Source organism: Saccopteryx bilineata, chromosome 10 (assembly GCF_036850765.1).
Source record: "Saccopteryx bilineata isolate mSacBil1 chromosome 10, mSacBil1_pri_phased_curated, whole genome shotgun sequence".
Classification (NCBI taxonomy): Eukaryota; Metazoa; Chordata; class Mammalia; order Chiroptera; family Emballonuridae; genus Saccopteryx; species Saccopteryx bilineata.
In genome coordinates this window covers 30321031-30338047 of record NC_089499.1, presented here as the reverse complement: position 1 = coordinate 30338047, position 17017 = coordinate 30321031, and the positions used below count along the sequence as shown (strand labels likewise).

The following is a 17017-nucleotide window of genomic DNA, read 5'->3' as shown; positions in this document are numbered from 1 at the left end:
TGAGTCAGTGCTTAGAACAGTGGTAATGACAGTTAGAAAGACTCCTGGGTGAGGAAAGCATAAAAACGGCGGTGAGATCTACCTGTTACCAACCAGTAGGATCCAGTAGACTCTCTGGATTGGATATACGTAAATTTAGGACAGAGATCTTGTCATGCCTACTCCTTCAGTCCCTGACACACAGTAGGTGCTGGAGAGGAGACCAAGGCAGTGAGTGATAAATGCTGGGAACCATTTGCAGTAAAACCTAAGCTTTCTTCGGGGTTGTCACTCTTAAGCCTCTCTTGTTGCTTGTTTCTTGCAAATGACTTTATGCATTTGGCAACATGGATCAAGCCCAAGAGGAAACCGTTTTTACACACACACACACACACAGCCTTAAAGTGAAAATTTTATAAACCTGAACCGTGGTTTTCATTTAATACAGTTTATGATGAACCACTTCAAGGGAGGCATTTCTCTGGCTTAATAGGTGTTTTCATGAGCAAATTTAGTAAGAGAGACTCCAAAATAAAGACGTATCTTTGAATAAGTTCAGCCTTTGCAGTTAATTTAACAGAAATAAGAGTAGCAGCAATAAAACCATGCTTTTTTATTAATCCCAGAGAAATACAATAATTCCAAGAACTGACAGCAGCCGTTGGGGTTTTCTGGACCCGACACACCGCCCAAACAGAAGCTGGGACTCCCTGGTCTTTCTCCCCGCATCTCTGCCCAAGAGGGAGCCACTCGCAGTTGGCTCGGCGTGCCACATGGGGGACACCACCTGCGAGAGCTCGGTGTCCGCAAAGCTCAGCTGGCTGGGGACCGCAGGATTCGGAGGAGGACAGGAGTGGCCCGAAGCCCAAGCGCGGAGTCTAGCTGGGCGGGAGACCCTTTGCCAGGCGCCAGGCCCACCGAGGAATTCCCCCCGCAGCCTGGCGCGCACCCGCCCAGCTCGCCGCGCGCGCTGCGGCCGGATCCGCTTCGATTTCAACACAAAGGGAATCCTCGGCCGCAGGAAGTGCATCACTAGGAAGGGAGACCGGGGGCGGAGAGAGGGGATGCTTTCCTCCCTCCCTCCACTCCTCCCCTCCCGGAGCCCTGGGCAGCGATGACGAAACCCTCAGGGTCCCCCGTACGCTGCAGGAGCCGGGAGACTTCCAACAAGGAGCACCCCCCACCCACCCTAAAAATACAGGAGTGGGGGCAGGGCGCTCTCGCCTCCCGCCACGCCCGAGCTCCGGGGCGGCGGGGACCTGAGCTGCCTGTCGCCTCGGCTCACACACCTGTTCGCTTCCCCGCTCCTCTCCTTCCGGGTTCACCAGCACCTGGGCTCTCGTTTGTTCTTTTACCCCTGAGCTCCCAACTTTCTGCCACATCTCCTTCCCCTGCACCGGCCTGGGCTTGGTTTCCCCGGGAGAATGTCGGTAGAGAGGGAGTCCCCGCGTGAGAAAGGAGGAGAGGGGACTAGGAGAGGCCACTTTCGCTTTCCCAGACGCCGTTCCAGGGACTTCGCCCAGCTGTCTACCTGGAGGCACCAGTCAGGGAGACGGCCTCGCCTTTGGGCAAAGGTAGACGGGCAGCTCAGCTCATTTGTACAAAGGCTATTTAAACAATCAACCTCACTCTTTTTACTTGTACTGCATTCTGAAAATCAATAAAAAACAGTAAACTTTTCAAGAAATGTTTTATTCACATTTCACCGGAGAGGGGGAAGTCATCCATTGTCCGTACTAAAAGCTATTATTTTCTTTTAGTTCAGAATGGCTTGGGAAGACCAATAGCAATTTGGGGAGAGGGACTGAAACACCCCTTTTTGGAGCCCAGAAAGAAGTGAAAAAAAAACCCGGCGCTTTGGACCAGTTACCTGGTTGAAAGACGGGGGTGGTGGTGGTGGGGGGGACGGTTGGAGAGGGGGCGGCGCAATTAACCCCAAGCGCCCCGCTCTTGCCGCGGGCACTGGCAATGGCAGGTGCGCCGGAAGGGGACACCTTCCCCTCGGGCACCTGGCAGCCTGAGCTCGGAGAGACTCCACCGGGGGGGCCTCCCCCTTCCCAAGTTCTAGGCGGAGGCCGGGTACCTGCCCCGACCTATCTCCTCCCCTTCTCCAATACCACACCCACAGGACTCCGGTCTCCCCGAGAGAGGGACTGAGAGGGAACAAAGGGGTCTTTGTTCACTGGCTCCTGGGGGGTGGGAGTTGTGCTCGCTTGCGTTTCCCGGAGCCCCTTAGAGACCGGGAGGCTCAGCGCCACCGAGCATCGAGCGTCGAGCGCCGCCCTCCAAGATCCCAGCGCCTTGGGTCAGGGCGCGGCGCCCCGGGCCACCGAGGACTCCTCCAGTGCCGGCGGGCGGGCTGGGGACCAGGCGCGGCGGCCCCTGGCGGGCACTGCCGCCCGCGGAGGGACAGGGAGGGGGGAGGATCGGCAGCTGGCGGAGGTGGAGGAGGCGGGAGAGGAGCCCGAGCCGGGCTGAGCCTGGAGGTGTGGGGCGGGCTCCGAGAGCGCTCTCGGGGCTGCTTCTGTCGGAGCCGCGGCGGCTGGAACTCGCTCCCTCTCTCCATCCCTCCTCTTCCTTCTCTTGCTCGGCCCCACCGCCACGCCAGGCCCCCCTCCCGGCTGTCATCACGCTCCCCTTCTCCCTTCTTGGCACTTTCCTCTCGATCTATCCTTCTGGACAAACTTTGATGGAGAATTTCACACCACGCTGGAAAAATGCCGGTTATGAAAGGATTACTGGCGCCCCAGAACACCTTCCTGGACACCATCGCCACCCGTTTTGACGGAACACGTAAGTCTTGCACTTCGACGAGTTGCATGGTATTTTTTGAGAATGATTTTTCTCGTACTAATTACTTTCGCTCCCACCTTTCTTTTTGCACAAGCAGAGTAAATTTCCTTCTGTTCTTGCCAAGGTGTCTTGTGCGGAGAAAAAATTTTCCCCTCCTATGCTTCGGTGCAACATTAGCACTTTGGTATAGTTGTCGCCCTTTACTTCTTGGGTTCAAAAGAACCCGAAGAAAGGCTGACCTCACGTTCACTAAGGAACCTGTATTTTACTACCTCTTTGAGGAATTGGTTTTTATTAAGTCTATGAGGTAAGAGTGGGAATTGCCCATGTTGGTAAAATTACACCTTATTCTACAATTTCAAGTCTTCCTAGATTATAGGGACAGTTTGGGTGTTCTTCGTCCACAGTGCTTCATTCTGTGAGGTCTTTTTGGATAGGCATGATTGCCCATCTGAGTTTAAGACACACAAACTAGAATCAGGAATTACCAAGTGTAAGCTTTTTGTAGAATTCTAAGCATTGTGAGTTTGTCAGAATCTTGATTCTTGCTTTTAAACTAGAATAGTGTATCTTTCAATCCTGAAATGATCCGAACAGTTGAGGAAAATTTGTTAGGGAAAGAGGAGCTGGGAATTAGAAAGAATGATATGAATCATAAGAGAAAGTTTCTGTTTATTGGGGGGCAACTATTATTGGACATTGAGCTTGTTTAAGTTACAGTTTTAAGAAAAGAGAAAGAGGGAGGATGATGTTGTGTGGATGCTTGCAGAATTGTTCTATTTCAGGACCACGGTCAGGTCCCTGTTCCTTCCCAGTCTTCCCTAGCTCCCTTCTCAAGCCAGTTGGTCTTTCCATCAGGCTTTCTTCCAGTAATTAGAAGTCTATACGCACATCCCTAACAAATGCTCTCAGTTGGTTTCACTGAGAATATCAACACTTTCCTGCTAGCTTCTGCTGCTTTTGTATGCTATCTTCCCCCACTTTTTTTTTTTTTTTTTTTTTTTTTTTACTATTACACCAGACTCACAGAAACTCATTTATTCTAAAGGCCTTTTTTTCCCCCAGTGGTTCGGATATCATTGTTTTGTTTTTTTTTTCCTATGATGCTATGCTTCTTGGAGCTGACATGGAAAGCTCGTATCATTTTCTTTCCACTCCAGCAGTGCTGAGAAGTAAGTCCTGGACTTTTGAGCTTCAGGAATAGTTGGAAAGTTTACATGAGGGAGAAATGAAACATTTACTTGATTTTGTTCAATTTTTATTTTTTGTATCCAGCCTACTCATGGTAGTTGAGGTGGATATTCTTCCAATGCTGTCTTTAGCTTTAGCCATTCTAGATGTTAGATTTTATATTCTAGATGAGTCAAACAGTATAAGAGAAGCTCAAATACCATTATACGTCTGCTTTCTTTAGATAATAATAGAAAATATTGTAATAAAACTTCAAGTCCCTCCTGATGACATTACATCCACCATCCAGCCACTACACAAATTTACCACTGCAGTCCTTAACCATGCATGATCGTGGGTACTACTATTTATTGCCTTAGGGACTGATCAGTTTTATGTGAATGCTTGGTCTTGAACTTGCTAATTTAACCCCTCACCCCCCCAAAAAAAAAGCCTTCTGACATTGATCACTATACATCTATTGAAAATGAAGTAATTGGTAAATGGTAGTTGTTTATCTCATTGTCATTAAAACTTGAATGGAGTGCCATGTGTAGTGAATCATTCTAGCATAGCCCATAGCCCTGGGAATTACTGCAAGGTTACACTTAGATATCAGTAGTTAATGAGGGGCTTTGGATAATCATTATGAGGACACCTCTATAACTGTAACATTTGATAGGCCGAGGGCAAGTAGAGAGGGGTGGGTGTACTAATAAGTACTTTTTTTTCTATTTTAACTATACATAAATGTTAATAAAATAGAAGGTTAGAAATTTTGAATTCTTATTTGGGAAGACCGTCATCACATATTACCATTTAGAATAGTAATAATAAAACTAAAATTGTTGGAGGGCATGTTTGGTTTGTGACACAGGGTCTGGGGAACTCCTGGAGGGGAACACTTTGTATGACATCAATCTGAAAATCAGTGAAGCACATTTCAGAGTGATGAATAACATAAATGTTTTGTTTACAACATTTGATGGATACCCCTTGTCCTAACAGACCCCATTCAATAAAAGAGGGTTGTATTTTCTCATTTGCTTTTTGTTTGAATGGTAGGATGACTTGAATAATTTGAAATTCTAAAAAAAATACTTTCAGTACATTTTAAGCCATAAATTTTGCTGTATCTAGAATCATGGGTATACCATTTCTCCTGCTAAATATTTACTTTATCTTATTATGCTATCTTTGCTGTGTTTACACAATTTTATTAAGTATAATTGCTATCTTAAAAACCCGTTTCTTATGATTATACTTCTCTTGATTTTTTAGAGTAGTTATTTATTTTCTGTGCAAGATGGAACTATTTGCAAGTTTTAAATTTACAAAATTGTCACCTCCTCAAATAAAAACTATACAAGAAAGTAGATAATATTTTACTCAAATGTAATGGGTTAACTTACTACATTGTTCTGCATCATTTGTTAGGTACATCTTATAGTCATGTTAGTTTCATATTTTATCTTAGACAATTCAGATGAAAAGTAAGAGAGCAAACAGTAACCCTGTCAAACTACTTTGCTAACTTAGCCATGATGTTGTATTATTGTTAGCCCTATGATTTAATATTATAATAGAAAATAATAGAACTTAAAACATCATCTAAAATTTCTCCCAGGAAAAAAGTATATGAAAATAAAAGCTTATAACATCATCTTACTAATATATCAACTTGGATATAATCACAGGACAACATAAAACAACTTAATAATATACTTTATCGCCTAGTGACATTTAATTCTTTTACATAATAGGATTTGTTCCTTTTAGTATTTAAGAAGTGAGCCCTTTTGTCAGGATTGAAATACAGTTATGGACCATTAATTAAAACTATTTTCCTCATATATAATATAATTTTAAACTACTAAAAAATATAAATCTTTTTATATAAAACTACCTTAAAATATGTTCTCTTGGTTTGTATTTAATTGATGTGGAAATAAGAACCTTTAGAAAGATTTAGAACCTTGGAAATATTGACTATGTATGCCTACATTTTCTAGTCACATCAAAATTTGGCCATAATATTTCTCTTTTGGGGCTAATGAAGCAAGATTTAAGCTTTAAAAGAAGTTTGCAGCACAGTGGACTCTGATCAGCAATATTCCAGTCACAGCACTTCAGAAACTCATTCATATTTGCATATATTTTATGAACTACTGTATAGCCTGTTCAAATGGTCCAAGGAAATTTGTTAAAATTAAAATACTTCCTTTACAGAGGCCATTTTCAATCAATAATTTTTCTTTCTCCTTTTCATGCTTTCATCGGGTTACATGGATCTCTTAACATTCAAGGCATAGAGAGAAGGGTAATGTACCCAATGTCATCAGAGGAGGGAAGGATGAGGTAGGACTGTGAAGATCTTCTGAAGTCTTTGTAGTTTGGAGAATATCATCAAAGGCATTTATCCAATAATAATAATAATAATAATAATAATAATAATAAAAGATGTGCTCCATTATTATAGGCCTATCTATAAAAGATTATTACATGAGAACATTCAAGAAAATATCTAGCACTTCGGCCCTGGCCGGTTGGCTCAGCAGTAGAGCGTCGGCCTGGCATGCGGGGGACCCAGGTTCGATTCCCGGCCAGGGCACATAGGAGAAGTGCCCATTTGCTTCTCCACCCGCCCCTCCTTCCTCTCTGTCTCTCTCTTCCCCTCCCGCAGCCAAGGCTCCATTGGAGCAAAGATGGCCCGGGCGCTGGGGATGGCTCCTTGGCCTCTGCCCCAGGCGCTAGAGTGACTCTGGTCGCAACAGAGCGACGACCCGGAGGGGCAGAGCATTGCCCCCTGGTGGGCAGAGCATCGCCCCTGGTGGGCGTGCCGGGTGGATCCCGGTCAGGCGCATGCGGGAGTCTGTCTGACTGTCTTTCCCCGTTTCCAGCTTCAGAAAAATACAAAAAAAAAAGAAAAGAAAATATCTAGCACTTCATAAGTATCTTCCCACAAATGGAAGGTCATAAAGACTCTTTCATTTTTTCTTTTTATATGCCATTATAGTCTCTTTTATTCTCAGTCTTTATGTTTAGGGAGACAGTTCTGGAATTATTTTTCTATCTCTGTGCAGTAAACTTTGTGGCTTGTTATCTCACATTTTCTGTAGGCCAAGTATTCAGGCAAGAGTGCTCTGCTCAGAGTCTCACAAGGCAGCAAACAGTGGTCGACTGTGGCTGTGCTCTCAGCTGAGGCCCAAGGCCCTCTTCCAAGTTCATGTGGTTGTTGGCAGAATTTAGTTCCTTGCAATTTAATGATTGAAGTCTTTTTTTAATTGCTAGCTCTCAGCACTAAAAGCTGCCCTCAAGTTGTTGCCACGTGGCCTCCCCTCTAGGCCCTCTCACATCAGAGCAGCTTATTTCTTTGAGGCCAGCAGGAGTGTCTTCTTTGTAAGGGTTCATCTGATTAAGTCAGGACCACCCAGGATAATCTCTCTTTTGATTAACTTAAACTCAATTGATTATGGAGCTTAATTCCACCTGTAAAATCCCTTCTAAAATCACACTTCCTGTCAACACTCAAGGGTAAGGGATTAAACAGTTGTATTAACATGAGTTGGGAACCCTGTGTGATTTCTTAGAACTCTATCTACTACAGTTGCTGTTGCATTGTTGTAATGCCATACAAAGCCTAACGTTTCCACATTTGTTTATACAGCACGTTTATTGAGCACACTGTAATTCTATATGTACAACTGCTGAGTTTATGTCTGAAATCTTTGTGAATGTTAAGGCCCAGCTTACTGGAGAGAGGGTTTTCTTTCTCATTGGCTGATGACATATGAGTAAACCTACTTAGGACATGAACAGTCATTGTGTTGTCATAGTCTTCATTCTCTGATCTACAAGTAATGAGGGAGACAGGAATATTTTCAGAACATTACTTCCTGTCTCTTAACAGCGTGTCTCTCTTTTTAAATAAGTAAGGTTACATAGGGTCTGTTCACCTATGTGTGGGTATCTTAGTCTTTCCTGCATGAGGAACCAGTCCAAGAATGTGAAATCCACAAAGAATGATACCAAATCAGGTCCATGCAGTCTAAGGTGACTGGGCTGTTTCCATTTCACTGACTTTATTTACCAGATCATTTCTGGGCCAACTATGTGGACTGTTTTGAAACAATGTATTTTCTATATCTTTCTCATGCCTCTAAACATGTTTCAGATTTAAGAAACTCCCCACGATGCACTGGTGCATTGAGGCTGGTTTTGATAAAACAAATGATGTTTTTAATTTAAACTTTATTTTAGGTTTATTAAAATATAGAAAGGCCTGACCTGTGGTGGCGCAGTGGATAAAGCATTGACCTGGAACGCTGAGGTCGCCGGTTTGAAACCCTGGGCTTTCCCGGTCAAAGCATATATGGGAGTTGATGCTTCCTGCTCCTATCTCCCCCCTCTCTCTTTCTCTCTTTCTCTCCCTCCCTCACCCCCCTCTCTCTTCTCTAAAAAAAATTAATAAATAAATTTTAAAAATTATTTAAAAATATATAGAAAGAAAGTGAGGGAGAGGGAGGAGATAGAGGAGAGGAGAGATGAGGGAATTATTCTCCTATTTTTGCCTTTGTAGATGAATTATTTAAGAAATCTTTACTGTATTCATTTAATCAGTCAGTCAATTACTTATTTCTACAACAATATTTAATCAACACTGACTATATGTAAAGCCATTATGCTAGGATTGCTGGGATAAATCAGGCTTGTCTTTCTCTCAAAGGGGACAATAAATGTATGTATAAATTACCATCATATAGCATGGAAAGGGATAAGAGTATTCAGGAAGTATAAGGAAAGGGCTGTGCACATATGGATGAGGGGGGAATAATTAACATAAGCTAATGACCTGGGATGGCTTCATATATTAAATGACTTCTTGGTAAGAATGATTGGCTCATCAATGATAAGAGAAAAACTGTTATTTACTTTGCCAATTTGTGTAGCACTTCTCATTGAGTCTAAAAAGGGAGTGGGTGGGAAGGGGTTAGAGAGAATAACAAGTATCTTAGAGGATGTGAAGGGGGTGAGGTAGAGGCAGGAGGACAATAGAAAGTCTATTAGGTCAGACATGGAATAACTTCAAAGCCAGAGTGCTTTGAAATAATAAGCCATTGGAGGTGATAGACCCATGTCTGGGTAAGACACCTTTAGTGTCCTCTGTGCTTGGTATAAAAACTTTCAGCCTTCCCATATTTCTCAGGTTGCTGCATCATATTAGAGAAATGTCCTCCCCAAAGCCAAAGATGTTTCTGATAATGCTTTTACACTAGGACAGACGCCCACAGAATGCAGTGGAATTGACGTATTCATATTCTTCTGAATGTCTGCTTAGCCTGAGGAGCAAAGTTTGTCTTAGGAAAGAGAAAGATTGATTTCTGACCGGGTAGCAGAGTCCTCTTCTCCTCCACCCCTGTGTTGCACTATGACATTATGCCTGTGGAGAAGAAAAAGAATTGAGAGTAGCCTAGGATTCAGTCTCTGTGGAGCTGATTGGAGAAATGCCAACAAGAAAAGGTACAGAATTACAACTGCTGTAGAGATAGAAGGGTCCACCAGCAATGTATATTTGCTGATATCATCTAAATTCTAAGTTTTTAAATCCCTTTTGCTTTAGCAGAGGCTACAAAAAAAAAAAAAAAAGATGAGACTTCACTTTTTCTTATGGCATAGTTAGTAATTTCAACTTTTCCCATGGCATAATTAGTTATGGCATAGGAGCAATTAAAAAGCTTTTTCAGTAATTTAAACAGTCAAAGATATTTCTTGGCTTATAAATTCCCCAGAAGATATATTTTGCTTTCTTTTATAACTGTTAATGCAACTATCTATCTCCCCTAAACCCTCCTAAATTTATGTCCCCAGATGAACTAATAATCTCTTCTAGCCAATGAAACCCATCTGTCTTCTTATGTTTTCTGGCTCCGTTATTGGCATCACCACCCACCCATTTCTCCAAGCTCAAAATCTGAGTCGGCCTTGACTGCCCACACATCTAAATGTTATCAAGTTTTTGAGATTTTACTTTTAAGATGCCCTAAATTGGCCCCTCATCTCCCTCTTCTTCGCCCCTGCTTTAGTTTGGATCCTCTGTTTCTTAGCGACACAATTACAACCTTATTCTAATTAGACTCCTTTTGTTACAGGGCCTGATCCCGCTCACTTGAAACTCCTTCATTTTACATGGTCCCTAGAGTGATTTCTGTTTAAAAGACAGTGTGACTATTTAATCAGGTGACCCGCCTACTGCAATCTCTTGGAGAATGTCATCTGACCCAAAGATGATGCTAAAAAACTTTTTTCCACCACTGCCTCCTAGGCTGCGGACACACTCACCCTCAGTCACCTGTACATTTACGGCTCTGCATTTACGGCTCTGGGCCTCTGAACATCATTTGAGAAGCAAGATCCTTTATTTTCTTCAAAACCTATCCTGGCCTGACTAGGCGGTGGTGCAGTGGATAGAGCATTGCACTGGGACACAGAGGACCCAGGTTTGAAACCCCGAGGTTGCCAGCTTGAGCGTGGGTTCATCTGGCTTGAGCAGGGGCTCACCAGCTTGGGGGGGGTCGCTGGCTTGAGCGTGGGGTCCATGGTTGCTGGCTTGAGCCCAAAGGTCACTGGCTTGAAGCCCAGTGTCACTACCTTGAGCCCAAGGTCATTGGCTTGAACAAGGGGTCACTTTCTCTGCTGTAGCCCCCAGTCAAGGAACATATGAGAAAGCAATCAGTGAACAACTAAGGGGACTAAGGAGCCACAACAAAGAATTGATGCTTCTCACTTCTCTCCCTTCCTGTCTGTCCCTATCTGTCCTTTCTGTTTCTCTCTCTCTCTCTCTCTGTCACAAAAAAACAACAACAAACAAACCTAACTTGGAAGGTTATCTTCTATTGTATTTCCCCATGTATAAGACACAGCCTTTTTTGAAAAACTTGGGGTCTAAAAACTAGGTGCATCTTATACAGTGGTTGTAGAGTTTTTTACTTGCATTTAACAGTGTTGAGTTGTATGAACTTGATGATGAATAAAACTGGAGTTCAATAACTTTATGTAATTCCTTTTTTTTTTTTTTTTTTTACAAATTTTGAGCCCCAAAACTAAGGTGCATCTTATGCATGGGAGCTTCTTATACATGGGCAAATATGGTATTTGAACTCTTTCTGTGAAGCTCTGGGAAGAGTGAGGTGACACTTCCTTTATGCTTTCACAGTACCTTGCCCATGCTCTAGTCAGCTCTTCATAGGCTCTAATTATATGCCTTCATAGTTCAGCACTCAACTGTCAACTCCTTGAAACTCTGACTGTGTCTTCATTTATATCCCCTTAACTTAGACTTATGCTCAGAACGTCTTTGTTCAATAAATGTTTCTTTGAGTAAAAGAATTAAATTTCCTTTAAGGCCAGGGATGTATATAAGTTGTCTTTATTTCTCTCTTCAGTGGTAGTTGTTGTTCCTTTTAATCAGCATTGTGTGATGAAATTTAGCTTTGAAACATGATTCTAAGACTGGCTCCCAACCCTTCATTTTTACATGTTTCAAATACTAATTTCTTTAATAAAACTTTAATGGTAACAGCGAGTACCATTTGGGATATGTCTGTGTATACATTGCATACTGTGCTGGTGTTTTTTCTGTTCCGACCACATCCAGCAGGCCTGCAAGGAGTGTGGCAGCCCCCTGTCTGTTACAGATGACAGAGCTCAAGCCCAGAAGTTTTCTGCATTATTACACTAGCCTACTCTAGCCTGTGACTTTTCTACTATATCACACTGCCTCTAAAATGTGGTACTTTTTTTTATAGTAAGTATAAACAGACTGGGACAATCTGGTATTTCTAGTTTTTGCCTCATGCAAAAAGGGATTTCAGCTTTGAAATTTTTAGCCATTTCAGGTTATAGATTTTTTTCTTTTGATATATTATGCTTTAAGTACTTGCTATTTAAAGAGTGTTTTTAAATTGGTGTTTAAGACATCCCTGGAACTACTAAGTGCATTCATGGTGCAAAGCAGTTTAGCTCATCAGAGAAAATCTACCAATACAGTGTGTCCGTAAAGTCATGGTGCACTTTGGTCACAGGAAAGCAACAAAAGATGATAGAAATGTGAAATCTGCACCAAATAAAAGGAAAACCCTCCCAGTTTCATACCTATTTGGTGCAGTCTGATTTGGGCTCATGCACTCATGCACAGATTTTTTAGGGCTCCTTAGGTAGCTATCCCGAATAGCCTCTACAGACTCGTCACTGACTGATGGCCTACCAGAACGGGGTTTCTCCACCAAACTGCCGGTTTCCTTCAACTGCTTATCCCACCGAGTAATGTTATTCCTATGTGGTTGCGCTTCGTTATAAACACACCGATATTCACGTTGCACTTTGGTCACGGATTCGAATTTAGCGAGCCACAGAACACACTGAACTTTCCTCTGTACCATCCACATCTCGACTGGCATGGCCGTGGGCTGCTCCGTTGTATACACGGTGTTACGTCATCATCCGCGCATGCGCACATGCTGCCATATCATTCTACAGAAATTGGGAGGGTTTTCCTTTTATTTGGTGCAGATTTCACATTTCTATCGTCTTTTGTTGCTTTCCTGTAACCGGTCAAAAGTGCACCATGACTTTACGGACACAGTGTGTGTGTGTGTGTGTGTGTGTGTGTGTGTGTACATTTGTTTTTAGAAATCCGTTTTGGTTTTGTTTTGAGATTTTGGTGCTTAAAATTTTCTGACTTAGAACTTCCTTGTGATTTCTCAATGTAATAAAGGGCACATATGACAAACCATCAGCTAATATACTAAATGGTGAAAAAATGAAGGCTGTTCCTCTAAGATCAGGGACTAGACAAGGCTGCCTACTCTCACTACTTTTATTCAATATAGTTCTGGAAATTTTAGCCAGAGTGATCAGGCAGGAGAAAGAAATAGAAGGCATCCATAATGGGAAAGAAGAAGTAAAGGTATCACTTTTTGTACTTTTTTATTATCCTGTATATGGAAAACCCCAAAGACTCCAGCAAAATACCCTTGAAACAATAAATCAATGTAGGAAAGTCACAGGATACAAAATCAATATACAAAAGTTTACTGCTTTTCTATATGCCAACAATGGAACTTCAGAAACTGAACTCATGTGGTACATATTATATATATACTATGGAATACTACTCAGCCATAAGAAATGATGACATTGGATCATTTACAACAACATGGGTGGACCTGATAACATTGTACTGAGTGAAATAAGTAAATCAGGAAAAACTAAGAACTATATGAATCCATACATAGGCGGGACATAAAAATGAGACTCAGGGACATGGACAAGAGTGTGGGGGTTACCGGGGGTGGGGAGAGTAAAGGACAGGGTGGGGGAGGGGAGGGGCACAAAGAAAACCAGATAGAAGGGGAGAGAAGACTATATGACTTTGGTGATGGGTATGCAACATAATCAAATGTCAAAATAACCTGGAGATATTTTCTCTGAACCTATGTACCTGATTGATTCATGTCACCCCACTAAAATTAAAAAAAATTGAACGCAAAAAAACTTTTACAGTTGTAACAACAAAAAAATAAAATACTTAGGAATAAATTTGACAAAGGATGTTAAGGACCTATATACTGAAAACTACAAAACATTTTTGAAAGAAATTGAAAAAGACACAATGAAATGGAAAAATATTCTGTGTTCATGGATTGGAAGAATCAACATAGTTAAAATGGCCATATTACTGATAGCGATATACAAATTTAATGCAATCTCCATCAAATCCTGATGTCATGTTTTAAAGAAATAGAACAGAAAATTACCAGGTTTGTATGGAACCATAAAAAAAAACCCAAATAACCAAAGCAATCCTGAGGAAAAGGAATGAAGCCAGAAATATCACACTACCTGACTTCAAATTATACTATAGAGCCACGATAGTCAAAACAGCATGGTATTGGCAGAAAAATAGACATACAGACCAATGGAACAGAATAGAGAGCCCAGAAATGAAACCACATATATATGGACAAATCATCTTTGACAAAGGAGCAAAAAACACACAATGAAGAAAAGAAAGCCACCTAAATAAATGGTGCTGGAAAAATTGGAAAGCTACATGTAAAAGAATGAAACTTGACTACAGTTTTTCCCAAGCACAGAAATTAATTCAAACTGAATAAAGACCTAAATATAAGATTTGAAACAATAACTTACATAGAAGAAAGCATAGATACTAAACTCATGATTTATTTATTTATTTTCATTGCCAGGCTAATCCCTCCATAGAAGATATTCTAATTCTCACACCTATGTGGTAGAGAATAGGTGTGTCATCACCTATTATGGTAGTGTCATCATTTTGTATTTCTAACTTGTTAGTCTCTTACACAGGAAATTCTATTTTGAGTACGTTTTTATTGGAAGAAATAATATTCCCCAGTGTCAGGTGCTGCTGACATCTTTTAACAGAAATCACTTACTTTTTCTCTACAATTAACTTGCAGAAAAAAAATATGGGTATCTAGCTCTCCCACTCTCAAATCTAATCTAAAGCCTTCTTTTCTTCATGTTTTCTTTTGTTCTATTACATCTTTTGGACAGTCTTCCTTATTATACTTGTCAGTCCAACTGAGTTTCTTATGCTAGTCATTGAACTAGAGGGAACTGAGACCAGAGCACTTCGTCTCTTCATGTTTTGTTTGATTTTCTTAAAAGAAGAATCCACATAAGAAGTTTAGATGTTATTCACATGTCAAATACCCAGCTGGACAAGTAGACTTGTCCATAAGTGTGGTGTTCTGACTATCCCTTCAGTGGAAAGAATAATGTAGAAGATATACTTGGGCATATTTTCAACTTTAACTCCTAAATAAATGTTCCTGCTATGATTCCATGAACGATGGAAAAGAATGAATATCTTGGAATATCTTGGACTTTTTGTATTGTATGAATTTGGTACATCTTTAGTCCAAGTTACATTCGGTCACTAAATAGGAGCCTGCCTCTCTCTCTTAAGAAATATGTGGGTGTGGGTCCAGGAATTAAGATATACAAGTAATAATTACAAAGAGTTTCTGTCTATCTGTATAATACTCCATGGCATGTAGTGTATCTTTTAGTTTAAGTAAACTAAAAGTTATAAAACTATTTGAAAGATAGGCATAATTACAAATATTTGAACAGCATTTAATAATAGTCATTATTTTTATTCCATCACCTGAATTGCTTCTGAACTAATATATGAAAAGTGTCTTCCTATTATAATATTAATGTATATTTGTTAAGCATTGTTTAATATATTTAAGGTTTATATGAATTTTCTTATCTGGGCATTATTTGTTCATATTCGTTGTCCTTTACTAATTAGACTGTTGGCATTCTCTTTTTGACATCTATGAGTTCTTTGCATAGTAACAAAATGAACTCTTTATTAGAGATGTGAATTGTATGTGTATTCTGAATTTTAGTTGGTTGTTTAAGTTTTCGATATATAAAGTAAGCTATTTTGCTTCTATAATTTCTCTGTTTTGTGTCATATTTAGAGAGGTGTTTTCTACTCTGAAATTATTTATAAAATGCATTTTTAAATCTATTTTTATGTGTTCTATCATTGATTTATTTTTTATATTCTATTTTTTCTCCTCCATTAATAAGTTCTGTAATTTGGTCTATTGAGTATGATATAGGGATCAAAACTAATTATTTTTAGATTCTTATCCATTTTCCTAACATTATTCAATAATTTTTCTTTTCCATGCTGATTTGAAATGTCTAGTTTATCATGTTTTCTATTCCTATACATGATTCTTTCTGTTTTATTAATCGTTTTTTATAGGCTAGTACACAGTTTTAATTATAGGCATTTTATATCATGTGTTAAAATTCTCATTCCCTTCTATTTTTCCCCATAATTTTACTGGGCTAATTATATACTTATTTAGAAATCCACATGAAGTTAAAAATCAAATTCTGTAGCTGAAAAAAGAATCCTGATATATTTTTAATGAAATCTCAAGAAAAATGATACTTTTATGATGTTGAAAATTCATATGCAAAACTTGCTATATATTTCTATCATTTGTGTCTTTTTAGGAGTTTCTCAATAAAGCTCTTGTACATTTCTTACTTATTTAATTCCTAGAAATTTTATCTTTTTTACTGCTCTATAGATTGATATGGAGTATTTTATTCCACTGTTTTGTTTTTCTAATTCAATCATGTTTGTTTATTGAGGGCTATTGATTTCTATGTATTATTATTATTATTATTATTTTAACCATACCACTTGCTGAGATTCTACTTTTTTTCATAGTAATTTTTCAGTTGTTTTTTTTTTTTTTAGTTTTCAAGTAAAAAATAATCTTGTCCTCAAATGGTAATGTTTTTGCTTTCTTGTTTCCAATTTTTACAACTTTTATTTTTTTTGTCCCCTCATTTTTTTTCTCTTGTCCAATTGCTTCACCTAGTATCATAAATACTACAAAAATGGTTATGATAAAAAAAATTCTTAGCCCTGGCCAGTTGGCTCAGTGGTAGAGCATCAGCCTGGCGTGCAGGAGTCCTGGGTTCGATTTCTGGCCAGGGCACACAGGAGAAGCACCCATCTGCTTCTCCACCTCTCCTTCCTCTCTGTCTCTCTCTTCCGCTCCCGCAGCCAAGGCTCTATTGGAGCAAAGTTGGCCCGGGTGCTGAGGATGGCTCTATGCCCTCTGCCTCAGGCGCTAGAATGGCTCTGGTTGCAACAGAGCAATGCCCCAGATGGGCAGGGCATCACCCCTGGTGGGCATGCCCTGTGGATCCCGGTCGTGCATATGCGAGAGTCTTTCTGACTGCCTCCCCATTTCCAACTTCAGAAAAATACAAAAAAAAAAAATTCTTAATGGGAATTATTTTAGTGTTTTTCTAGTAAGTATTTTTCTGGTTTCTAAAGTTATAGATTTTTATTGTATATTTCTGCTTTCTTAAAAGGTTTGCTATGTATTTCTATTTTATTGAGCTATTTTGGTAATTGCCTTTTTATGATTTATTTAAGAAACTTTCTTATTGAATCAACCAATATAATAAACTTTACTGGCAGAGT

The 17017-nt window shown here is 40.2% G+C and overlaps 1 protein-coding gene across 1 annotated transcript in view; it reads left to right on the top strand.

The window, feature by feature from the left end:
• Positions 1–2403: 2403 nt before the first annotated feature.
• KCNH8 (potassium voltage-gated channel subfamily H member 8) overlaps positions 2404–17017 on the top strand; it is a 366401-nt gene continuing 351787 nt past the window's right edge. Inside the window, exon 1 of the mRNA XM_066244875.1 lies at positions 2404–2772. Within this exon, the coding sequence (XP_066100972.1) occupies positions 2697–2772 (76 nt within the window). The 5' untranslated portion in view covers positions 2404–2696. The remainder of the gene's footprint in view (positions 2773–17017) is intronic.